This window comes from Strix uralensis, chromosome 2 (assembly GCF_047716275.1).
Source record: "Strix uralensis isolate ZFMK-TIS-50842 chromosome 2, bStrUra1, whole genome shotgun sequence".
NCBI classification, from domain to species: domain Eukaryota; kingdom Metazoa; phylum Chordata; class Aves; order Strigiformes; family Strigidae; genus Strix; species Strix uralensis.
The window spans coordinates 18,441,752-18,469,128 of NC_133973.1; the positions used below are offsets into that span (position 1 = coordinate 18,441,752).

The 27,377-nt window shown below is 37.1% G+C and overlaps 1 protein-coding gene across 3 annotated transcripts in view; it reads left to right on the top strand.

Annotated features, from left to right (window-relative positions):
• EPHA6 (EPH receptor A6) overlaps positions 1–27,377 on the top strand; it is a 527,052-nt gene that overhangs the window by 403,882 nt on the left and 95,793 nt on the right. For all 3 annotated transcript variants that reach the window (XM_074856969.1, XM_074856950.1, XM_074856960.1), the window contains 3 exons: positions 2,771–2,841; positions 6,370–6,495; positions 16,395–16,580. In XM_074856969.1, the coding sequence (XP_074713070.1) occupies positions 2,771–2,841; positions 6,370–6,495; positions 16,395–16,580 (383 nt within the window). The remainder of the gene's footprint in view (positions 1–2,770; positions 2,842–6,369; positions 6,496–16,394; positions 16,581–27,377) is intronic.

Consider the following 27,377-nt stretch of genomic DNA (forward strand, 5'->3'; position numbering starts at 1 on the left):
CAACACGTGGGGTGACCGTGACACGTGCCCGTGGGAGTGACTGATGTCGGAGTTGGAGGACTGTCTCCTGTGAGAGGGGGGCCGCGCTGGAAGAGGGGAGGAATGCCATAAGTTCCTCCTCCCCCCCCAAACCCGAAGTGGAGGAAGCAGCAGGACTGACTGCAACCCCCATTCCCTGCCCCTGTGCTGCTGGGGGCAGGAGGTAGAGATATTGGGAGCAAAGCTGAGCCTGGGAAGAAGGGAGGGATGGGAGAAAGAGTTTTCAGGAGGTGGTAATGCTTCTCACCGCCCTACTCTGTCTGTAAAGTGTTGTTGTTGTTAGTGTCTGAATTAAATTTTATGTTCTTTTTTTCTTCCCCTAATAAGTCTGTCTTTTGCCTGTGCCTTAAAGGATGAGATCATCCCTCCCTGTCCTTATCTCAATTTCCTGTGTCTTTTTCTTCTCTCTTTCACAGCATTGCGGGGGAAGGGGAGAGTGAGCAGTGTCTTTGCTTTATTTTTCCCTTCTCAGCACTGGGGGGAAAAAGGGGGAAGTGATCAGCTGCATGGTAGTCAGTTCCCTCTGAGCTCAAACTATGAAAAGAAAAAACTCATTAAACTCAGATGTGAAAAAAATATGGAAATTTTTTTTCTTCTGTGTTTATTCCTCCTGTTTGCTAATGTTAAGGAGATCAGAGATACCCTTCTCTTAGCTTTCTAACATCTTATTCAACGGGACCATTTCAATTATGTAAGGTATGAATTCATTTTGAAGTGCTGCTTAAATGCAGTGATAAGAGTGTATTCCACAGAAGACAGAGCAAGAAAATTTTGAATAAATACTCAATTTACTCTAGGACTGGAGGCAAATTTCTGCGTGAAAAATGGGATTGGTACCCTACAGATGTGCTCTGCTTCACTGTTTAGAATTAACAATTTGATGAGCTGTCGAGTCGCAGGGCTGCTGATGAGTCTATTCATAGTGGAGAGGCTGGGTTAAATGAGCACCTGCCTCTGCACTTTGCTGAGTGATTACCCACCAAGAGCAAGCACGAAGCACGGCTGTCGATTGCAGATAGAAAAATGAAAGAGACAGAGACTTCGAGGCACAGGATATGCAGTGAGATGGGGGTCTTGGCTAAATTCCAGGATATGCGATGTTAAAGCTCTGTGTGATTTATTCTTATCATTACAGAAATTATTCCTCTCCGATTGTTCTGTAGCCAACACTAACAGGGAACAGGGAGCTGGAGCTGGAAGACTCCTCTGCTGGTGGTTACTCACCAGCTTCTGTAGTCAAACTTTGGGGCCACATGCATACTTGGCAGGATTGGACAGGGTTAAAGCCCCATTTCTCTGACTGTTCCCTTGGGCAGACACTTTAAGTGTACCAGTTTGTGTTCAGTGTTCTTGGCAGCTGGCACCCTACAGGCCAGTTGTTCAGATCCTAAAAATGGCACTGGCATGCTTAGTGGTCCCAGAAACGTGTACAATCTGAAGATTTCCACAGAAGCTGAGAATTTACTGGTTGCTGCTTACCTCCGTAAGGGTACATAGCCATGACAGTTTAGAAGTTTCTGCCCTTCTCCCCATCATCACCTCTGTAGCAGTGAATGATTTGTGAGTGTTCCTACTCTGTTTAAGTAGTTTATGAGGAGGGTGTGTTTACATATTTCTCATATATCCATAGTTAGTATTTTACTGGATATACTATCTATAATTATAGTTTAGTTTATTTTATAAGGCTAGTAATGAACACATTACAGAGGCCAGTCATTTTTTCCAAGGTGGTCTTGGAACTGAATGTCTGTTACACGAAAGCACATGTCCACATGCACTGCTGTTCTCCACCCCACAGCCTTAGCCTCACCCTTAGACCAAAAGATTTCCCTCTAAATCATACTTCTTAGGCTGTTCAGTGCGTGAGAAGGAGCTTTAAGATCAAGAGCAAATATTTTTTCTTGACTGAAACAGTTGCTCCTATCATGTGACCCTCTAAATCAGCATTAACAGTCCTGCAGGTAGGCAGCATTCAGGCTGGGCAATATTTCATTACAGGGAGCCTGAAAGCTTGCCATGTGGCAGTTTTCTTCAACATATCCTTGCATTGTCAGGTAAGGTTGCTAGCAATTCATGAACATCCACATAGTTCTGGGTTGTTTGCCAAGGATTTGCAATTTTATAGCAATCATACAGGCATCTGCTGAATCATCATATTCACAGAGCAGGCTACATATTGTTTATCCTATATGATAGGTGCTATTTTAGAAGAAATAATAAGTCAGTGCCTGGCTTGTCTGAGTAGCACAGAGCTACTCAGGAAAAAAAAGGTGGTCCTAATGTGAAAAAATATTTTCTTTTTTCATGAAACTTTGTGAAGTCATATAAACTCTTATCTTATGAAGAAAATGTGGGCTTTTTTGACCCACTGGATATGACAGTTAATAGGATATGGTTTTATTAGCACAAACCAATGTATGCAAACAAGAATGCAGGGAAGTAATAATTTATTAAAGTATCAGGATTCTTTGGAGGAGGCAAACTTGGAAATAAAGTATTGCATCAAATGAATTTAAGTATTCATTTTCATACTAATCATTCAGCCATGATTTATTTGTATCTAATCTGTTTGTAGTTCTTCATGCATATTTCTCTCTTTCGATTCATCACTAAATATATATTCCAAATGCAAAGGTTTTGGCTTTCATAAAAGTTCAGATAAAACTTAATGTACATTTATTTTATGCATGACAACTATTTTAATTAAAACCTCACATGTTTTTCCTGAAAGGTGCCAGTGGTACATAAAGGCCAAAATGAAATCTGAAGAGAAAAGAAGGGCTCATTTGCAAAATGGACATTGTAAGTAGTTCAACACTGTGTTATATAATATCTATATCATGTTTTAAATTAAGAATGTTCATTGTTTTCTGTACAGCTTTTGCCCTTGATGTTTTAATCTGGCCATTTGAATAGTTCCTCCATTGTCTGCACCATCAAGGGTATTTATTTTTATTTGTATGTCCTCTTGAACAATTTCACTGAATTCACTCTAGTTAATAAGGTTTTTTGGTATTCTATTAATAATATTTATCAGTTTTTCAGGTATATTTCTTTGAATTCTCAACTGGTCTGGACCATATTGAACTTCTGCCTCAAAATTCCTCTCTTGGTGACTATGTGACTTATTTGTATCCAGTTCTCTTTGGCTATAGGGATCTACACTTCCAGCCACCCAAGAAATAAAATGTGGAATGGGTTGCCTTCCATCATGTTCCTACTCACTGATCAGTACAGTGAGAAAAAGTCCTGACAACCTCTCATGGGCAGTATATTAGTTTATGTAGTTTAGTTTAGCTACTTATTTAAATTACTAGTCTCACTGTTTTATGTTAGAGTAGCTATTTAAAGTTTTTATTTATTCAAAGGTTATTATACAAAAGGTATTAAATGTTTGGGGGTTTTTGTCATTTTTTATAACATCTCTGGAAATATTATGATCAAGATAGAAGGTAAATCACCAGAAGTCTTTTTTCAGGTGACATCACTATATCCAGCCAAGTGGCTCTTTCTGTCAAGGAAAAGGGCACATTTCCCCATAAAGCATACTCTCTAGGAAGATTTGTTTGTCATTTGTTTCCAAACATGGTCAGAAAGGAAAGAAGACAAAAACGTTCCTGCTGAAGAGTTTGATATATGCCTCTGAGACCATGACTGAATTTGAGAAAAGCCTCACTCAATGTCTTTAAGGCCAGGGTAAATGATAACTGTATTTCATGTTGACACAAAGCTTCATCTCAGAGGCTTCTCATTCATTTGCAGTTATCTCAGCATCAGACTTGAGGGGGCAAGTTTCTACTCATGTATGTGCTCCATAGGACCAAGGATAAAGAGGAATTACTGTGATTTACCCCAGCAGCTAAGACTCTATTGCCAATAATACTCCCTCCTTTACACTGAGCACTCGGTGCCTCCATAAGAAGTACGTCCTTCATGCTAGCAGCAATCTTTATCTGACTGCTGACTGCCTATAGATTTGATATCCAGGATCTCAACTTGAAATGTGGGGTTGTGCAGTCTCTGCTGGGATTGGTATAAGGGTGACCTCTCCTAGACTGTCTGAAGCTATTTAAAAAGAAACTCTTCTGCAAGACCTGGACTGTTTAGCGTTGCCTGTTCCTGTTTGCAGATTTGTCATGTCCATGCTTTACATCCTATGCTTCTGCTGTGCGCAGAAGAAAACAATCTCCTCTTCATCCTTCCTCTCTCCCTTGGGAGCTCAGTGTGAGTGAGAGGAAGATCTCAGGAAATAAAATCTTTGAAGTGAGTTAGGAGAGGTCTGTGATCTTGCTGATGACATCCCACGATGTCTGGTGCCTTCCCCGTTTCTGTATCGTGTGCGTACTCTATCAGCAGTGGTCCAAATGGCTGTTGCACACTACTTAATGAAGCCCAGCCACATTCATGTGTCCTGAACATGTGTTCTTCACCTAAATGAGCATTCTTCACGCTAAATGAGCATTTAGGCTCATCAGATAATGAGCTGCTTTAGATTCAGCTCCTAAGTGATAAGGGGAAGAAAGCTGAGAGGTACTTGATTCTTTTAAAAGAGGTTCTCTTGACCCAGCTGCAGTACCCTCCTCTTATCCTGATAAGTTGATGCATTATCTACATCAACTTCTCTTAATGGGTTGAAAGTTTTCCAGAACTTAATCACCACATGGCAGCAGCCTAAAAAAATTCCCATCCAGATAGTCCGAGAGAAACAGCATAAGTTCTTGGACATGCTATACTCAAGAACACAAGGGATATTAGTCATGCCAGAAAACGATGGGTTGCTGGAGCCTGCCAAAGCAATCTGGCACCAACCCACTATTGCCACAGCCATCTCCAAGGAAGCAAACAAAAATTATTGAAGCCTTGTAAATAGATTTGGATATTTTTGTTCTCGTCTTGCACCTGGCTCTCTGGTTGTTCCAGATGATCAGAGGAGAACAAAGCAGCACAGTCCTCCAGGACCCATCCTCAGAGAAAAGGATCTCAAAGATTGGACCTGTTTGGCAAAAGGAATGTTCAGCCATCCACCCATAAATGAAAGGATTGAACTAGAAAGCACTGTTTTCAAAGTAAAGGACAGATTGCCTAAATTGCCCAAGGAACAGCAAAGGGGAATATAAACTGCTTTGGCAGTAATCACTGTTAGTCTTGAGGATCGGCTTTTCCCCATATCTTTGAGTCCTCACTTGGTGTCTCTGTAGACACCCTTTCAAGTGACCAGCTCAGAGCTCACATTTTCTCTCATGACTTGCTGCATTTTCCAGATTTACCAGCTGTACTTGAAGCATTGCTTAAGGATGTGAGCTAAGTGCAGAGACTCCAGGGATTCTCTTCAGATTAAAATACTAAATAGCATTTGGAAAGGAAATGCTCACAATAATAAAATAAATAAATAAATAAATTAATTAATTTATCTTACCCAAAATAGCATTTTCCTTAAAACTTAGCTAAGGCTGTTATTTTTTCCTAAGGAGAAATTTCAAAAAGCCTTATTGCCCTCTTAATTTTCCTGCCTGAAATGCTATACCTCAGGAGACGCTTGTGTTCAGCTGGGACAGAGACAAAACAGCATAAGAGTTTGACACTATCTTATCAGTTGAATACCAAAGACTGAGTTTTCTAAAGGCCTTTGACTTTTTGTTTCCATGGGACAAGATAAACTCTGGGACCTGTGTAGCTAGCAAACATGACAATAACTAGGGGTATAAATAACATTCAGAGAACCTAATACCCATATTTTCTCCGTTATTTACACTAACACTGGGTGTTGGTTATCATTGCAAGTTGAAAGGATGTTTGATGTAACAATGCGCTGCAGAAATCCTGAAGAAGTATCCATGCTTTCAGTCACCCAGAACATCTCAGGAGATTTGAGCAGGGTCCAGCAGGACCTTGCTTACAGTTTCAGCCAGTACTTCTGAATGTTTTTGCTAGTGTTGGGTTGGCAGAGGCTTCTCTGTCTATGGAGTTGTAACACCCAGGTCTTTAATGTCTCAGAAGCCTCACCTAAAAAGGCCACTTGAAGGATAAGAGGAAATATTTAAGTTTGTGCTCAGTCAATCTTTGAAGGCCCTGGTGCTGACAGCGACTGGGAACAACTCATGTGCATTCTACAGTTGGCTTCTGTGAAATCAGTAGCAAGCATTAGTAATTTTGGGTCGTTATCCTTTTCTGTGGGTTCTGTAAATTTAAATGTGGAAGATTTAATATATTATTTCCAATCCTTTCAATTTTCTAGTAAAAAAACCCCTCAAAACCCAAAAAAAACCCGTTTCATTACAGTGCATGAATGTCAAAGAATTCTTGATTCCTAGTGTTCTCTCTTTTTTGCAGTACGTTTCCCAGGAATCAAAACATATATTGATCCAGACACGTATGAAGACCCATCTCTTGCTGTCCATGAGTTTGCAAAGGAGATAGATCCTTCAAGAATTCGTATTGAGAGAGTTATTGGGGCAGGTAAAAATATACTCTCTTTAAAAAATGTCTAAGCTTGGAAAGGCTGCTTTTCTGAAGTCACCAGCATAATGCAAGTGGTCAAGTGTAGTACAAAATGTGGACATATTTCTGTGACAGCACAAGTTCACTCTCAGGTGTGGTGTACACGAGGTATTGTATTTAGCTAATGTTCCAAATGTGGGTATATTGAAATAAGGAGTTCTTGAGAAGTAGATTCTCCAAAGCAATAGGTTTATCCCAAACCGTTTTTTAAGGCTTTATCAATGTTTTGGGTAGGGTTGTTTTTTTGGTTTGTTTTTTTTTCTTTGTTCCAAATGTACTCAAAAGATGGTGTCACCATTTGTCATAGTTAATGTCACATGTTCTCTGTCACTGAGGGGGAGATTAGATCTGAATGTCTGTCTGGGGGGAGGTAAGATCAGAATATAGAAGACTGAGAAAAAATTATTCTCAAATAGAAAATAGGTGGAGTAAAAGGGGGAAAAGGAGAGGCTGGCTTGGGGTAGGCTTTCCTGTAGCTGCGCAGAGAAGGATCATTGGCACAGTGGGAAAAGAGGAAGATTTGATGAGAAGGTGTGGAAAGTATGAAAGGTGACGTGGAGCTGGGAAGCAGGATGACTGAGAAAAATAGCTGCAGGATCTGCTCTTACATCCCTTTTTGTCTTTGTCCAAGTGTGTAGTGGGAACAGAGAGGAATTACATCTGAATGACCTTTTTAGACCCTGTTCTCATCTATGGGGTGTTTATCTTCAGTTGAGAACATCTCATTGGGGATGTAGGCCATTTCACAGCTGTTTGAAAATAGGTTTCAGAAACTCATTATTCCTGTGTGTATATTGGCCTTTTTTTCTAAGGGAGATAACGTGACTGTCGCGGATGAAATATTTGACATGGTTATGATTTAGCAGCAATTCAAGATTTATGAATGGTCTCAGGTGTATCAAACGGTTGAATTTTAGCAGCACTTAATGACTGACCAATTTAAAGATTATCAAGGTAATTTGGTGGAATATGTTATAACTAAAACAGTGACTTAACTACATATTTGAGAATTACAAGATTCACACTAACTTACTACAAGGTACCCTAAATCAAAGTATATGTATGTACATATGTATAAACACAAAGCATATACACACATAGACAGACGTAAATATTTGGATTCAGTGAAATGTGTAGACACCCACACTCCTGAATGCAAATGTGCATATTCAAGCACATAGATAGGTATAGAGGTGGATGGAAGAGGCTAGCCTGTAGTTAAAATTTCCCTCTTCTCAAGTTTAGAGTAAATACTCACGATGCATCAGCATTCCTCAACAGGTAATTGAGCCTCGAGAAGTCTGTCTTTGCCCTGGCCCTTCGTTGGCCCTTCGTTGGCTTTCAACCTCGAGGATTCTGTGCCTGAGAGGCGTCCCAGCTCAGGGAGATGCTGGTCACAGCCCGCTGCGATCCAGGAGAGCTTGAAGGGTCTTGCTTAGGGTCGGTATCTATAGGGTCCGAGATAATTGACTTTCATCAGGTACTTTTCCATTTCAGCCCAACTTGGATGTTGAAATACTCTCGTATCTTCCACCAGTTGTGCAGGCCCAGAACTTCCTAGATTTTGAAGTTCTGGTATCACCTGCTTTGGGCGATGACTCAGGTACAGATGTACTAGGCTGTCAGGAGGTGATTGATTGTCATTACCATTTCCAAGCAATAGGAGAGGCAGGACCCAGGTTCATTAAGGGGGTGCTCTGGTCCACTGCCTTTCACAACCCATGTTAGGTTGGCATGTGGCCCAGGGAGGGGGAATCGCACCAAGCACCGAGCGGCCCAGGAGGGTGGGGGAGTTGCACCACCACAATGGTCCTCGTGTTTTCACGGATCTTACTCTTTGCTAACGTGCTATGTTTGTAGGCATGTCTATTCTGTGCGTTGTTATCCTCTTGTCTTCGCTTTCATTTAATTGTCAGGTTTCGCTACTCAGGAATGCGCCGTGCAAGTGTTCCCATGCATTCACTTTTGGAAAGCCTTTGTAGGGATAAAGGCTCATGGCAGCTGTCTAGAGTTCGCTAGAGAGGTCCTGGTGGCAACTCCGTGGTGACAGAAAATACTCCTTTGTGGTTAGCACAAGAAAAGTGAAATACTTGTCAAGATCAGAGTCTTGTAAAACCATTTCTTGAAACTTGTGTTCTGACACTCTAGAGCAGATAGCATTTCATTATTGACCAGGTCCTGAGATTGTTTGCTCACTGTTTTACCCAGGTGTAGTTTACTGAGGACTTCAAGAGACAAGGCTAGAAAAAGGCCTTACAAACTTACCTAACTAGTGGATCTCAATGCATGGTCTGTGACCAACATGTCATTCAGAAGGCCCACCAACATTTCTCACAACTATAACAAATTAAACCAAAAAACAGACTGACAAGGAGAGTCTGAAGTTCCTCTGGTGCATTACATCCTCTGTGTTGTTACCCACAGCCTGTCAATGGCTGTTGAGCATTAATAATTTCTCAGCCCCAATAGAAAGGGAAGGTGGAGAGCTAAGGGTCTGTGTCAGAAATTTTGATGAGCATGGGTACAGAATCCTGAGCTCTAATTCCAACTCTGAAATTTAATTTCTTCCTGTGAAAGACATTAACGGTATACCTGTCTTCAGTTTAAACAATATGGATATTTCTGTGTCCTTAAGATATTAAGAGTGACTGAATTTTGTAAATTACTGTCTTAAAGGTACTTATAATACTGACTACACAGATGTTTTGTCTTCACCTCACTGTAATTTTGTTTCAGTAGCAGTAGTTAGTATGTTCCATACTCCAATACCCATCTTTGAGCTATCCATTCTGGGCTTTCTTTAACAATGTTGTTTTATTACTTACTAAGTAAATGTCAACATACAAATGCTTTTTTTTTTACCTTATTTACTTTCTCTAACTTTTGCTGTCAAGAAAAAAATAAAATATTCACAGTACAACAAACTGCAAAAATCAGTTACATCTTGTAGAAGGGGGTCAGTGGAAAAAAATTTATTTTAGTTTGCTCATAATGAGCCCACCAAAGAACTCATGCAAGTATTGTCAAGCAAATTACTATCAGAAAACATAATGCCCTTTGATCCTTCTTTTTTATCTTTGTTTCATATATCTTAGTCACTCAAGAAAGGAGAGGTATTTTTCAGTTGAGATCCCTCATTTAATGATACGCTACTATGCTGATAGCAATGCAAATGTCTCCAGTGTCACTAAAAAGTGTTTTATGCACTAGAAAATGTCATGCAAATAATACAACAGAAATAAAACCAGGTCTGTTAGCAAACAGGGGAGAGAAAATATTGACCTGAAAGTAAGAGAGAAAAATTCTGTTTCGTGCTGCAGTCCGTATCACTGGAGTCCTTTAGAGTCTACCTGATTGCTTAAGCTAGATAATATGTAGCTGGCACTGTGCACCATTGGAATTATGAGCTTGAGAGAGCCCCCAGAGGGCTGACTTCTGCAGAAAACATTCTATCTGATTTCTTTTATTTCTTCCTTTTCTTCAGACATACTATAGATATCGATGTTTTAGATTATAAAGCATATTGAACTACATTCAGCACTGGTATAACTGCTGATTTCAAAGCGGTTGAATACAACAGACAAGGATTGAGCTTATTGATTTTAGTTCAGATGAAAATTGTGTCCTTATTCTCAACTTAATTCATTTATGAAAATTCTTTGTTCAGCTTCTCTCTCCCTTTTCTTGTATGCGTGGGAGTGAATTTTTGCATGGTTAGACGTATTTTATTTTTGTATTTTTTATCTTCTAAAATTAGTTGGGTAATCTGCCATCTTCAAAGACATTTGCCTAGCAGGACTTGCAAACTGATTGCAATGAAATTAACCCATTTCCATGGAGGCAAGATACAGGTTAAATACCATGCCTGAGGCGTGGAGAGTACAAATTCTAACAGAGTTCTTCAATAGCTGCTAAGGGGGCAGAACATATCATTATCAGTCACAGCAGTCCTAAAACTTTCTTTATGCATTTTCTCTAATTTTGTATTAAACACTGCAACCAGATATAAAATGGATTTCTTATAGAATTACTTTTAAAAGATCTTTACAATTTTCACCTAAGTGAAACAAAAATTAAATTCTTTTACAAAATGAAGCATTGAAATCTTTTAAGAAGTGAATTAATAGATGCATTTCTTAAATTTGTTTTGTTTGAACATTTTATTTTGATCAATGATTTTCATTATGAATTGCTGTAACTCTAATTTTTCAAAACAAAAATTAGTTCAAGAACTAGAAGTTTTCATTTTGAAAATGTCAAAGTGGAACATTGCAAATATTTGAAATTTTTTTTCTAGCATTTCTGAGCAAGAAATTTTTGAAACTGATCTCATCCTGAAGGCAGTTTCCAATTTGGTTTTTCAGTTGAAAAAGTTGTGTCCAAAAGCTCTTTACAATTCACTAGTTGCAGTGCAGATGGCTTTGACACTCAAGGCAAGTATTTTTTCTAGGTTTTTTTTTCAGCTTACCTAACTCTGTACCCAAGTTATCTTTTAAAGTATTTGGTAATTATAATCTTGGATGGTGTGAATTGGAAATGTACATTTTATTATTTGCTGCTGAGTAATCTATCTGAGGATGATCCCATCAAATCAGAAGTAGTATTTTCTAGTAGTAAAGCTACTGATTATCTCATTTCTGATTTCACTGTTAAAAGTTAAAATCTCTTCACTGCTCCACTTATCTCAAATGCACATACACTACAGACTTGAAAAACAGAGACTGCTATTTATTATTTTTGTCCTATTTTTCAGTCTCTGCTTAGAAGTGCAAAATTTAAGAGCCCCTGAGTGTATTTACCTACTTACGCTCTGTTGTGCACGTATATCTGAATGCTGTACAAGACATTGGGATTTCTCTGCAATCATTTATTAGCCATGTTATACAGACAATTTGTTCTGCTCCTTTGGTGCCAAGTACTAGTAACATAAGGGTAGTACTACATGATGTAAAAAAAGAGAGCGCATATCTAAAATTGTTCCTTACACACTGACTGCTCCACATAATGATGTTTTTTCCATCAGATACTAAAAACAGGTTCAGAGAAGGTGGCAACAAATAGCCTTTAGTAGTTACAAAGATCAAGATGACACTTGGCCTGCAACAGTCAGCCATCACAGCCAAAATAAAAGAGAATGTCTATACATTTAGTTGTAGATTTAATAAACATTCCTATTGCAAGTTCGTATCATCAGGCAGGTAATAATAGGAAATGCAAAGCAGCAACAATTTAAGAAAGGATGCTATGCTCACAAGATTACTTTGAGAAAAAAATGAATTAATGCAATCTTGTTAAAATCCTTTTTCAGGTCCTCCTAGTGGACATTTACTGAGCTGATGTTTTTGAATGCAGCCACTATATACAATGGAGCTAGTTAACTGAAACTTTGATCTCGGGTCTCCCAGTCTTCCCCTCTGGCGTGCTTTTGGTGTTCCAGTACATCTGCAAACTCTCTGAATTACTATCCTTCCTTCTGGTGCTTTGGTGAAAATAAAGCAAGTAAAATACAGACTTTGCAAAGTCCTTTCTAAATTATTTGTGCTTTACTTACTCCATGTGTAGATGTGAGATATTTGCATTAAAGTAACAATATCTGTGCATAAATCCAAATTCAAGATGGGTATGTAGTCAGGTTACTTCCCTTGAGTGGCTTCCCGTGATCTCCTACCTTACCTCTGAGAAAAAAAAATACTGTTTTGTAGACTTTTTGATTGAATGAAGTATTATCCAGGTTAATAGCTGTTAATGGTCTAATAGCTTCTGCTGATATCTTGGTTCAAACTGGAGGGTAAAGGCAGTAGGGGAAACAGTTTGCAACCAAAATGGAAATTACAGTTTGATCAAATATTCGTAATAGCAAGCTGATTACAATACCAAAGGCAAAACAGAACCTATTCATAAGTGCTTCGCCTATGTTTCTCATGGTAACATCAACCAAATAAACAGGTATTAGTGAAGTTCACATTCTAGCAATAGTTACTGTTTAATTGGTGAAATTGGTGAAATGGTGAAAAGGTCCATTCCCTTTTATTTTATCCACTACTTACAACCAAGTTTTACTAGTGTTTAATTTGATATTGTATATTCTTGGATTCAAAACTCTTGGCCCATTTTTTTTATCACTAATATAAAATATTCCATGAGATCTCCCATTGGTTCATTGCAAAGATCACTGAGTGCCTTTTTGCCATCTCTTCATTGCTGTGGATTTTCTTCAGATGGTCCCTTTCAGACACTCTTCATACTGAGCTTGCTGCACCTACTGACATGTTATCATATCGTTTGATTTTGTCCTGTCCATGACAACTTCTTTCTGCCTCATTGCTTCTTGCTCTTTGGTTTAAGGCTTTAGCACCTCTTCATGGAAGGAATTCCCAGGGGTCCTTTGTAGGTCTGTCTTAAAAGTTACAATTAATCTCTTTATTTTTTTTGTTAAAATGTTGAAACTCAAGGAAGAGGCCAACTTTCAATTTTTCACAGAGAGTACACTATATTCTTTTTATAATCTAAATATTTTGCCAGTTCTCCCATAGGTCTAACGACTAAAACTGGGGAAAATGAGCTTAGCTGTATTTGGTGCTGTGACCTTTCCGTTCTATCAACAGCAACTGTCTGTGTTGTAAGACATTTGTTTTGGTCCCATGTAGTAATACCAGACTGCATATCAGACTTTTAAATGACTGACTACTCCTGCTTCATTTTAAATAACATAGATGTTGTGACTGAATGAGAAAAGGGGTGCGTGGTTTGCACAGGGTAAGTTTCTAGACTGCTCAATTAGCTTATTTTTGTGTAACATACAGTAAGACATGTGGGGTTCATATCATTAAATCAGGAATTACTTACACTTTATTAAAACTGAACAGACAATGAACTCTTTATCTTCTCTAGTTATCACCAGCTTTTTCCCTGGAGCAAGGAAAGATGTCAACTTCATTGACATCTGGCTCTTAGCTTCTACTTATTACACATGCAGTCATGAACCTTTACTGCTACAGGGTCAACATTTGTGTTATTTATCATTAAACTTGAGCAATGAACTTATATTCTTAGATTTTAAAAATCCCTTTTGTTGAACACATTCCCCTTTGACTTTAAAAACATTCAGAATTCTTTATCTGAACAAAAGTGGAGAAAAAATACACTGGGATGAAATCTCATCAAATTCTTTCTCAATGTAAATAGTTCAATGTTTTAAATTATATCATTGTTCTCCATCTTGTCTAAACCAGAACTAGAAGTTGTTATACAAACCTTAGGTTTCTAAATGTAGTAGCTGTCTGTTCTGTGAGCTGATGACTGTTTGAGATCACGTCACCAAAAAAAATTGTTGTTAGTCTTTATGTTCACCAGTTTATCAATCCCAATATCCAAGGGGAGTGAAATTTCTTTCTAACTGTACAAATCATGCATCCAAAAAAGGGAAAGGAAACAGGTCAGGGAGAAGACACGATGTTCCTTCCCCTGCTTTGGATGTTATACAGATAATAAATCTTGGCACTGTAAGTCCTTCACCTGCCTCCTTCAGTTTAATCCATTTCAAAACACTTGGTGAACAGCCCTTTACAGTCCCTGAGGTATGAATGCCATTATTTATGAAATTCTGAAGTTGCAGTACTCTTGTATAATCTTATACTAGCAAAACGATTTATTCTATAACCTATGCTTTCCAGATTATTCTCAAAAATGAGATTTTGCTGTTCTGCAGATTTATTGATCATGACATCTCTTTAAAAATCTGGGTATTAAGGCTCTAGTATTTTTGCTTTCCATTGTTTCATCAAGAGAAAGAAATTGGAAATTTTTCTCATTTTAGGCATTTAAGTTTGAAAAGCCAGTAAGATGCAATAAGGTCATGGCTTTAAAGATGCATTCTAGCACCGCTGGATGTATCACAGAATAGAAGATTGATTTACCATGTCTCCTTCAGAACATTCAGGTTTCATGACTTTGTTTTATGATAGGACTTAGAAGTCCAAATTAGCTACTACTTTTTCAGTGGCAGTAGTCAGACAAACAAACTTTTAAGGAAAGCTTTCTAAGAGCTAAAGGGGCAAAATCATATAGGAAAATCCCTACCCAACTTCCTACCTTTTGTCAGAAGATTCCCAGAGCATTAGTCTGATGACATACATTTTCAGACATATGCACACACCTTCAGGGAAGCACATGATTTAATTTATTTTTTAAAATGATGTAGAAATAAAACAAATGGGGTTTTTTGGTAGAAGGAAGACCTAGAACACTTTGCTTTTGATAGCTATTTAAGAAGCTGCTAATTTATTCAGAGGTTATGTTCAGCATCTGCTAATTGTACTCTTGCACTTGATGATGTCTCTGTTTTGAAGTGAAAGACAAGCTATGAAATTGGTTTTTAATCCCTCCACTCTTCCTGGATCTTATTGGCTAATAAAACCTTGTTTTGTTTTAGTGGAAGCGACAGAACCTAATAAAATAGAAGCTGTATGACAATACCCATTCTAATCCTATAACATCAGGGAGTTACAACTTTCTGAAGTGAGGCTTCTGCCTTTAATGCCTCTCTCTTCTAGATTCGGTTCATATCTGAAGACACAGTGTTACAGGGTAGAGCTCTCTTTTTTTGTTTTCTTTTGTTCTGTCCTTAAAGTTTAAGTAAAACAAATTCAGACAGCACTCAATAGAGGGGGTAACAAATTATTTCCTCCAGTTATATATATATATCTGTTTATAACTTGTTTTTTGTTTTTCAACAGTTCTGATTCCAAAATGACTCAGGTAGAGAATTTAGTTTTGCTGTGGCAGTACTCTGCACTAAGGAGTGCTTTGAAATATTTTTGTGAACGTTGTTTTTCATTTACTGAATTACGACCCATAGAAAACTGACCTGCAGGCATCCACAGTGTATTTGGTAGGGGCTTTAAATAACTTTTGAGTGGCTTCGAGATCAAAGGAAAGCTGTGTTTTCCATACAAATTATTTATTTAATTAGTAAATGTGTAAAGGGAGTACGAGGAGGCATGCATTCTTCAAAGGCCCTTAGATACAGAGGAAAACATCAGGTGAAGCAAGCTTTGAGATTCCTCTCATTATGCAACTCAATCCTGATTTTCTGAAACTCTTGGCCTTTGGCAGTCTGAACAGTGAAATATGTAATTAATTTCAAGTAGGTGTGTAAGCCCATTTAAATAAATCATGTGCAAGTGCTTTTCTGGGGCATAATAGCATTAGGTACGTTTTAAATGCTTTATACAATTGGAGGGTAGTCAGGTATTCTGATATTCTTATGGCATTTCTTTTCATATATGTCTTAGTGCATGACACCCCTATAGATAGATATTGCTATAAATAGATATTTTAGGTAGATATTTTGCCATCATTAGAATTAAAATCTAAGTGTCATTACATTCCTTCCTCATAGCATGCTCAGTTATATCACAAACATACTGATATCAAAGTTCAGTCTCAAAATGTCTGTAAAACAAGAAGAACCACACTGTGGAGGGCAGATGGTTTGGCTGTTACACTGAAAGTACAATTCCCCATGATCTCGTGGTGTGGCACAAAGGAAAGGTGATTATTTGTTATGAAGTAAGGCTGAGTATTTTGCTTTTCTGGGATGTGATGAAACTCAGGAACTTGAATATCCCATCCATTATTTCTCTGTCCACTTCTACAGGATGTGTGAGTTTCTTGAATATTTTTGCATTCTTGTTTCACTGACAACTACAAATAACCAAACTATTAAAAAAAGACAGCTTTTAAGACAGCTATTGAAGGTTATTTTGAAAAATAAGGTGTTTAAGTTCAGCAGTACAAACTGTACTGTAGTTCTTCAGTCACTGTGAATGATCTAACAAATATTTTATCTATTTAAGGTGAGTTTGGAGAAGTGTGCAGTGGACGTCTGAAGACACCGGGAAAAAGAGAAATACCTGTTGCAATTAAAACTCTAAAAGGTGGCTATATGGACAGGCAGAGAAGAGATTTCCTGAGAGAGGCTAGTATCATGGGACAATTTGACCACCCAAATATAATTCGCCTTGAAGGAGTCGTTACAAAAAGTAAGTTATTATTAATACTAATATTAATAGGTTTTTGTTGTTTTTCCCATTCTGTGTTATTTAGTAAAAAAATTAAGCATTACTTCTACATTCAATATGGATTGCAATTCTCAGAAATTATCTGAATCACAGAGTGACAGTGGATACTACAGAGTTTGGGACCATAATAGGAAATGCATAGCCTATCTGTTTTCAGTTATAAATGTTTTGTTTTCATTTTTTAATAAAAGTCCTCCTCATTCAAATAAAGTCTTTACAGATTCTTATGAAATAGTAGAATACAGTAGAGAAAGCCATAAATGTAACTGAGTTGACAATGAAGACAAATAATCTTGTAAGGTAGCAGCTATATTCTTCTCCCACAAGCACTCATTATTTATTTTGTTTTACTGATTTTGGTACCAGAAGAGATCAATTTCCTACTTTAAAGAAGTAAAATGTAAACTCTTTTAAATTTATTGTACACTTGCAAATGATTCACTAAAATTCCAGAATAATCTATGAAATGTCTTACTCTTTATACCTGTTGCAGCTGCCAAGAGATACCGCTTGTCTCTGAAATCTAGCATTTTTAGCTGTGGACTTTTCTGAAATGCTGAAATATCTAGCTATCATTTAAGTATTAAGTAAAAAATTTTATTAACATGCACATAATTTCTTTAATGCCAACTTTTTGAAGTACTGAATTGAAAAACTCATAAATTACACTCTTCTCAAAATTAATCGTTGCCTCAACTAAGCCATGTTGGACATACAAAACAATGATGTCCTCTTACCATCACGGTAAATGCAATAAATACGGTATGAATATTTCCTGTTTTCACCTTGTTACAACATCAAAAGCTATGTTTGGAAAACACAATGTACTAGACAAAGAGGAAAGTATAGCTCCTGAACTCATGTCACTGGAATGGAATTTCAATAGGTTTGTGGCACGACCTTGTTCAAATCTGTCTCTCTGTGGTTCTAAATTAAGATGAAGAGGATTTTTTTATTTTCTTCACACAGTATTGCAAGGATAAATTTATTATTATTTAGGAATGACTGGTTACTAGACTAACAAAATCCATTGTGTTGCAGACTTCTGGGAGGATATGGCTTAGTCTCCTCCATTGCTCTCCTGTCAGTAACTGCTCTGCTGGCAACAAACAAGAACACGAGTTAATACTGGCTGAGCAACATTGGAGATCTTTGTCAAGAGATATAAATATGTAGGAACTTAATTGAATTTAGCTCCTAGCTTCATAATGAGCAGTATAGCAGCAATTAAATTCCACCAGTGTCACCAACATGGGCAGTTTATGAATCAGTATCACAGGTATGACTAGGATCCATGCGGTGGATCTAGTAGTGTATGTCTCATTTCTGAAAAAGACTAATGTCTGTGATTTATGAATATTGTTTAAATCTAATTAGATGGTGCACACAGAGTACAGTATGATGTACTTGGCAATGGCATGATTGTTTAATCTTTGCCACGTTTATAAATTTTCTTTCTGTAATGTCTCATCATCAGTCTAAAGAGAAATGAAGATTGCATTCAGAAAACAGAAAAAAAACATAAATCAGTGCTCAAATGTTACAGTATTTGTTCCTGTTCTACAGGAAAAGTAATTATAAATAACTGTAAGTCAAGAAGTCATCATTAGCTGTTCTACTTTTCTCTAAGGAGCCAACAAACTTCATTATTGTTTTTGGAATGTTTGCTTAGATGTAATGTAAAAATAGTAGATGTTACTGTTACAGTCACACTGTCCTATAAAAAAATATTCATCTCAGATATAAAATAAGTAGAGAAAGTTAGAAAGTAAATATTTTGGGGTCAGGCAGGTTTAAAAAAATAAAACAATTATACAGCAATAATTATAGAATGAAAAAATACATGAGTTATCAACAAATAAGGCACAGAAAATGCAAGTTTCATAAAGTGTAAAGGACAAAGTTGTGCAGTACTGCTCTGCTGCAGGGAAGAAGCTAGGAGGCGTGCTGAGCAATGGACACACGCACTCTGCTATGCTTTTCTTTTGCCAGTTTACCTTTAGGATGTTGTCTTGCATTTGTACTGCCCCATCTGTGGTATTTAGAGAATAACATGACTTCAGCTGGGAGCAGAACAGCTACCTTGCATTTTACTAAATCCTAAATCTAGAATTGCACAAGCCAACACAGGAGAGGAATTTCCTATAACTAAAAGGTGTGCTGTAAAAGTCAGACAGAACCTTGTCCTAGCCAAATTATTTATGCAATGATAGCATGATTAAAAGGTGTTTTGTGTTAAAACTTAGATTAATAACAGCAGAAACTATTTATCTGATGTGCATTGCAGTTCCACTAAACTATAATGGCACACTGGATGCAGTAAATTTGATTAATAGACGTGTAATGCTCTTCTTAGCACATGCTTTCCTCTTTGTAACCATTAGTCATTAACTTCCAGCAGTTGCTGATATATATTGCATCAGTTTGTAAGCAGTACCTTCCATTACAGTGTCATTGACTATTGAACAAAAAAGAAAAAGGATCTGATTGTAATAAGCAGAAGTGCTCTACCAAGTCAATAGCTATTGACTGGGGCAATAACAAATTCGCCTGTTCATTACAAATGAGAGCTTTTATCTGCTGCTACCAGCTAAGCAGATGTTAACTTTTAAATGATACTGTTTTCAGAATTGCTATGGAATATGTACTGTACAGGATGAAAAAAAATGCTAAACTAAGCCTGCTCAAAAGTGTGTCTGAAACAAAGTCTTAATCCCCTTTCCTGATTGCTTCATTTCTCATTTGTCCTAACTGCGATCCCTAATCACAGAGAGCAGTAGGGAGAACAGTTGCTGTAGCACAGGCTTTCTGTTATCAGAGAGTTCATTTCAAGGGCAATTTGCCAGACCAAGGCAAATACAGTGTAGCACAGAATCTGGATCCAATCATTCGCTTATATTGCTCGTCAGAAGTCACAAGAGAAACTTTATTCCTGTTCGGTTTGTTTTAGCAACACCATTCTTTGCTTGGTTTGCCAGAAAAGGCTGCTTATTGCCTCGCAAATTTATGAGGGATGCTTAGGCATTTTATAAAACCCTCCATGTTTCTCTTTCAGGTCTTTTTAGCACAGTGGTAATTTTGGGACCTCTTCTTGGGTGTGTCAGAGCATGCTCAGCTGAGTTATATGTTATTGTCTAAGCTGCTGCTATTTCATAAACATGTATAAGAAAATTAAAACTTCTTGCTCCAGCACAAGCATATGTAACCAACACTGAGATCTGGGCTATAAAGAAGTAAGATGGGTCTTCCACTTCTACGTTATGTTGAAGTCTGTGTTACAGACTTTCCATGAAAAATCTGTGAAGTAAATTAAAGCTATGCTTACAGCAAACGCCTGCCAACATAACTATGTCTACAAGAGACATGAAAAAATGGTCTCTGACAGTTGTAACTGTACTGGAAGAAATCATTAGTGTTACACTAGCCAAACTGGAATCTATAGTTAGTTTAGCTTGATGGTATCTTCCACAATAAAGTGCAGCCTTGTCAGTACTGTGTAATACTGTGTCAATACAAATTATCAATGCATGCAAGGGCTTTGTTGTAGTCATAATCTTAGTTTGTTCCTCTCCCCTTCAGACTTTACCCCAAGTAACTTTCAACTGTTAAAATTAATTTCTAAAGAATTGTTTCCATTTCTGAACTTTGACTGCTGGAGGATTTGCACCTGTCACATGTACAGGAGGAATCTTTTTAAGGCATTCATTTTCTTTAACATGTAGATTGTTACTCTCCAGAAGAATTTCCAAATTAATCCCTTCACGAAAAGAGGATGAATAAAGACAGCACTTAGATTTTTGGTTCTGTGTAAGCTCACATCCTCATAATGTTGAGTCTGGGTTTGGAATGACACCTTCAACTTCCTTCTTGTCTCCTCACAGTTTTGCTTTAGTGGCTTTCAAATTGTGAATGCTATTGCAGTTCTGAAATCTTTAGTCAGTCATCTGGCAGATGAAATTCAAAGCTTTAATCATTGAGTTTCTTTTAAATTATTGTATATAACCTGTTCAGTGCCAGAAGAGTCCTGAGGTCAGTGTACCTTGCCTTGTCCATGAGAAAGGCAAAGCAGCACCATGATCTGCTTTCACTCTAATTTGCAGTATGTAGCTCTTCATATCTGACCCATTTTTCATTTTTCAAAAATGCTGGAGATAACAATGAATTTTTTTTTTTTCAGCCAAGACATTGTGTTCTAGGCCTTTGAGCCCTTAGCATAATGAATCTAATGTTGCCCTTTTCTGAAACCTGTTAACGGGTTGAGACTGTTAAATGGAGTTCAGAATTCATTTTGGAAGGTGACATATTTTGCAGTACATGTGTCTATTATACACAGCATTGTATATTTTGCTGTTATGCAGAAGTATTGAGGAAGTTTTGTGGCAGTGTTTGTAACATGCTTACCTTGGTCATGGATGGTGAAATTTTACTCCCAAGAAATGTGATTGTGCAAAGTTTAAATGTTGATCTTTTAAGAGTTGTGACTATTTGAAGTAGGCTACACCATGATAGCTTACCCAATATGATTGATTATTATTATACACCAAAAAAATGTGACCTACATTACAGTATTTATCATTGATTTCTGAAAAGTAAAACCTTTAGGGCCAATACAAAACATACGATGTTAATAAATTCCATATTAGCATTATGGTATTGTTTCTAACCTACCGTGTAACCAATTTCAAATCTTGATATTTACTTCTGTCAGTAATCTCAGCCCATCACTGAGATATCAATGGCATCTCCAGGCACAGATGTACTTCTGGGAGGCCAAAATGGCTTCAGATCCATCCCTTCAACCCACCCGTTGCACTAGCAGGCAGTTGCCTCTGACTTATGCAACAAAGATGCACAATGAAGACATTATTCATCCCTGAATATCTTCCGTTCTGCTTATGGACAATCCATGGTGACAGAGTGATGGTGAGACTATATGTGTCACATTAGCCAGTGGGCTTTACATGGCACTAGGTATAAAGCTGAATTTGTCTGATGAAACGTATTGTAGCTGTGCATATAAAGACACACAAAAGAGCAGGATCTCAGTTACGTTATAAATTGTTCAGTAAGTGAAGCTGTAAATTTAAATTTGGCTCACCTTATTTTCCTTTGTATCCTGTTTCATAGATAAATATCACAACATATTACTGAATTTAGCGTTGCTGTGGCCAGCAAAATATCACAAAACCCACAACTACAACCTGCACTGTTTACTAGATTATTTACTAGATCAATTTATTAAAATATCATCCCAAATAAAGAGTTGAAATATAGACCTGTGGACATGACTGCTGTAACATGGACAAAACTAAGTGTCTATAGCCTTCTTGCAAAGTAGGTTGCCCTTCATGGACTGATATTCGTAGAATGTAATTAATGTTGACAGTACTGATTTATTTTTAAACATGCATATATGCGTGTGGATATTTCAGTTAACATGCAAACTACCACGCATTCCATTTGTTGAAGGTCGCTGGCAAAAATTAAGAATGCACAGTACTTGATTCTCCTGAATGACACATACTTAAACTAGCTTTTAAAAATTAATTTTTTCTTTCATTCATTAAATTCTGATAATTATTTTTTTTTCAAAAATCAAGGGGCTATTATGGTTTCCTGCAGTTCAAATCAGTCACATTCCTGTGTTCTGCTTTTCTGTTTTGCAGCTATCAAGCTATACATTATACCTGTCAATTCTGCTGTAACATCTTTCACAGCATGATAAGCAATGAAGAAAAAGCATATTGTCAAACAGCTAACGTCTTGTTAACAGCAGCTTAATCTGACCATGATACAGTATCTAACATAACTAAACTTCTATAATTCTACTTTTATAGGTTACATCTGAGAAACAGGATTTCACTTTCTTCAGGACCCTTTGCCTTCAGATGTCTGTATTCAGACATGTAGGACCTGACTTTCAAAGATATCTAGATGCTTTGATGTGAGATGTGGTTCTAGCAGAAAAATAGGTGACAAAAATCATTCATGCCAACAGCCATAAAAAGATAAAGCCCTGTAGATAAGAAAGAGATTTTTTTTCTTTTTAACGAAAAGCATGGTCATCAATTTGCATAATTAGCATTATTATTAACTGCAAGTGATTGCATTTCTATATATCTTCTGAAAAAAGTATGAAATTTCTTCCTCCACCGTGAAAGTAAAGAAGCATATGGTACAATAAGTTAAGAAGCAAGATAGTTATAATGTGTAGGTGATATATGAAGGATTGGGGCCTTTTTTAACAACTGTAACCAGAAGATTTAATGAATAACAGGGGGAGACAAGATCGCATTCTGCTGGCAGGTTTGCTGCAACAGCATGGCTGATCTATTGCCTTCTGTAGGAAAATTATATAAGCAAATTATGAGAACAATTATAAATGACAACTGCAATTGCAATTGACAGTTAAAGGAGTGAGAGGGTTAGAGCATGTATATAAAGCAGTCAATAATCCTGGTTCACAAGCTGTGTTTGATTGATTTGTTTTGATAACTGTACATTCATTTCTTATTCTGTATAGAGGCAATAACAGAGTAGTAAACATACATGTGACTGAGTTTTGGTAAAGTCCTGTTGCAACTTTGTTGTTGCTAAATCTTTGCTGAGAAGTGAGGTGCTTTCACTGAAATTAATGCCAAGACATGCTGAGTTTGAGAATAATTTATAATGATAGCTAAGAGAGGTTCTCCTGCATTTTAGAGCCTAGCAAAGTCAGATTATATCAGAAGCGTTATTTGGTAAGCCTCAACTTAATTGTTAAATATTACATTACACTCAAAATTGAAGCAGGGTTGTGTCCTTTTAAAAGGCAAGTTAAGTCAACTTTGTACTATTTTTCAACAATAAATCATTCTCTTGTAATTCACAGAATATACAGCATTGGGCTGTGAAGGACACTGAGAGGTCATCTTGTCCATCTTCCTGCCCCAGGGCAGATTCAATTATATTTAAACTAGTCTGGATAGATGGTTGTCTATCTTATTCTCAGAAACCTCTCCTGGTGAAGATTCTACCGCCTCCCTGGGCAATCTGTTGAGTGTTTAACTATCCTCGTACTTGACCTTCCTAGTGTAATTGAATTTTTTTTTTACTGCACCTTAAGGCCATTAGCTCTTTTCCTGTCTGTGGTGGAACAGTTTGTGCCTTTCCTCTTTGCAACAATATTTTACATTTGTAGATCGTTATAATGTCTTTACTGTCTTCAGTAAATCACACAGGTTCTGTCAAGTCTTTCTTCGTGGTATATGTTTGCTAGACCTTTGGTCATTCTTAATGCTTTCCTTTGGACTCTGTCCAGTCAACTTATATCTTTTTTAAAGTATGGTTTTCAAGAGTGGATACAGTGGATGCTGAGCCTTACCTCCCACTAGCAAGCAGGAAATAATTATTTTAAATGTAAACTGTGTTACTTTAAAGTAACCGTGTTACTTTAAATATGTGTGGTTTTCAGTAGCAACCATTGTTGGATTTTATTTTGATTTATTATTACCCATAGATCCTCCTTTGTGAAACAGCTGGCTGTCTAGTCTTCCTCCAGGATGTATTTGTGTGGTTGATTGCTGCCATCTCCGTTGACCTTCTTTGTCTTCCAGAATTTTATATTATGTTTTCTCACACCTTTCCTTAGCATGCCAAGTCCTTTCATTTTGCTGTCTTTCTCAGATTTAGAAACACACTCTCAGTTCCAACATTGAAGTCATTAATGAGAAAACAAAACAGTAGCAAAAGCCCTGGACCATACTCTTTGTATCTTTCCAGGTTGACAGTGAACCACTGAGGACAGTTTTCCAGCTGTTATTACCCTGACTGTGCAATAGTTTCATCAGAAATTTCCTAGGGAAATTTGAGGAAAGTACTAAGGAAAAAGAGTTAAATCAGAGAGTACAATTTAGAATACAAGTTTGTATGGACCATGATGTAATGTAGTCAGGACTGATGTCTCATTGCCTCAGACTAGTTGGCTTAATACCTTTCTTTTGTGCTGGCATTAGTCTCTTAGTTTCCAGTTGTAGTTCTTGTACTACTAGTCACCTAAAGAATGAAAGAGTGGCAATAAAGCTACTGTAGGCTGCACTGACATAAGATAAGACCTTATACCAGGAAGGCTGTCACAGTTAGGGGAATATATCTCTATATTTTCATGGATTACAGTTTGTTCTTGATAATAAGCTAACAGATGTGTCTTGCTTAGAGTAGTAGCCTTATTATACCAAAGTTTACCTGTTTCATCATCTTTTGAGTTAAGATAGAGTTAAGACACTTAGACTGCACTTTTGTGGGAGCTATCTAGATTAGATATCAAAATAATAGAGATAATTCGATGTTTCTGTCCCATGGCAGATGTTGGATCTAGATCCATGTCTCCTTGAGGTGACACAATGAAAGATGGGAGACATAATCATGGTGACTGTTAAGTCCCCATGGTTACTTTTTTTAAGAGAAACAGCTGCTATTCTCACTGGTTTAACTAAATTCAGACTGAGCATATCAAACTAGTAATACATCCCTGGTGCTTTCAATTTGATGCAAAGTTATTCTCAGTGTATTATTTTAATGTTGCCTAAAGTTTGCTTGTGGGTGAAGAGTTCTTGTTCACCCTCACAGTTTTGTTTGCATTTCCTGATTCTTTGAGTAAGCCTACTGCCTTATATGTATGGAAGGGTCATTGTGAGGACTTACAAGTTAATTTATCATGGAATCATAGAATCATTTAGGTTGGAAAAGACCTTTAAGATCATCAAGCACAACTATTTATGAAGTGTTTAGAAACCCAGGGGGCAGAGTGCTATTGAAGCCATAATCATTACAACTAAATAATTTAATAATGCTGGAGCCTTATTACAGAAGAGCTGTCAAATGTACTGAGTTGTAAATAATATTAATCTTCTCTAGTCCAATGGATTTTATGTATCTGAGGATGGAGGGATGTATCTTAGTACTTCTGCAAACCTCAGAAAATGTATGTGTCATTAAAATAAACAGGTACAAGCCAGCAACTAGATTTTTATTGGTATGTTGAGATCCTTAAATAACCATTTAAAACTGATGTAAATTTCTATGTTGCTACCAAAAATAGAGCACAGTTATCTGTGCTTTCTCATATGGGATATACTGATAGTCTTTATGGACCAATAGTATTGGTGTTAGCTCTTTTAACCATGTTATGCTGCCAGGTTCTAGTTACCAGCTGTCAAAGTTAAAGCCTTCACAGAAGAAATAAGAGAATGCATTGTGTAAACATACCCTAATTCACCTAATATACAAGGTTAAATAGATCAGCTTGTATGCTTGAACTTTGATTAACTGGATGAATGTTTGAGTCATTAAACTTGTTCCAGAAAACCTGTACCTCTTCTCTGGTTTACATCTCTTTAAATTTTACATTTGTTTGCAAGTATGTGAATAAGGAATGAAAGCATAAATTTTTTTTATTCTATATTGTTTAGGCCTATCAGTTCACTTTGCCAAATTTGTGATGAAACAGAACATGCAAGACCAACATCAGTAATTAGTTGAAGGGAGAATGCCAGCAATGTGGTACAGGTTAATACATAAGGACCAGTTACAATCCATAGATTTACCTCAACTACAATAAAAGCCTTGTGATCAGTTTTGTTTCTCCGAAACAGAGAGACCATCAGCCCTAGGGAACTGCTAGTTCATCAGGTAATTATGGTAGTGGTTGTCCACATGTCACACATGGTCTGTCATATAAACCTCTGCCTCAAGAGGTTGTATTGTGGTCTTCACTACAGCTTAAAGGCTCATACCTAAATGTCTAATGTAAGGCAACAAGCCTGAGATATCTTTAACAGCAGATTCATATGAAGAAGAATAATTAAAATATGGATTAGTAATTTTCACATTAATTATCTGATACTGTATTTTATGGAAACATGAGAGTTGGATGGGAGGAAAAGAAACCTTTGGTTATTTACAGCATCATCTTTTTAATGCAAGGATTGCTACAAACTATAGTTGTAATGCTTTGTATGGGACAGAAAGAGAGCAGAAATGAAAGGAGTTTCTTGAGAAGGAGGTAATGCCAGTTTGTTTTAGAAAACTGCAGATAGGTTTCTCTTGAGTAATGACCAGATACATCCTCCTCACAAAGGGATCAAAGCACTTGTATGGAGTATTGCCAGTCGGGACATGCTTCCCACATACAGATTAATTTTCCAGTGTACAGAAGTAAAAGCTGCTGACAGTAACCAATTTCAGTGATTAGCAAGAAATCTTTTAAATTTGGAAGTGGAATAGTCATATTTTGAAATGAAAATCTGTTCAGACTTGTTTGAGTTATGGTCTGTTGAAAAGTGCCATATGTTTTCTGTGTTTTGCTCTGGAGAGCAAGTGAGAACTTTAATGACAAAGGTTTGCAGTGAACACACACCCACTCATTTTGCTTCCTCATCTCATTCAGCATTGCAACTCCAGCCAAGGCAGATAAACTATTTCTGCTTCCACAGTTCTAGAGCTATCATCAACATCCACACAAAATAATGCCATCATTTTAATACAGTTTTCATCTGTAAACTGTTTACTCAGAATCTATTAACTCAGCCCATCACTACGTTCTTTGTATATTTCTGACCTCCAAATTCCTTTCTTTACTTCCTCTCTGCTGTGAGTCATGCTATATCCATTTCACAGACTATAATTATCTTTCCAATTCTTAATACATACATAGTTCAAGTTCCAGATGATTAAATAATTTAGATGCAAACTGTCTGGGATCCATTCCAGACTCTTGAA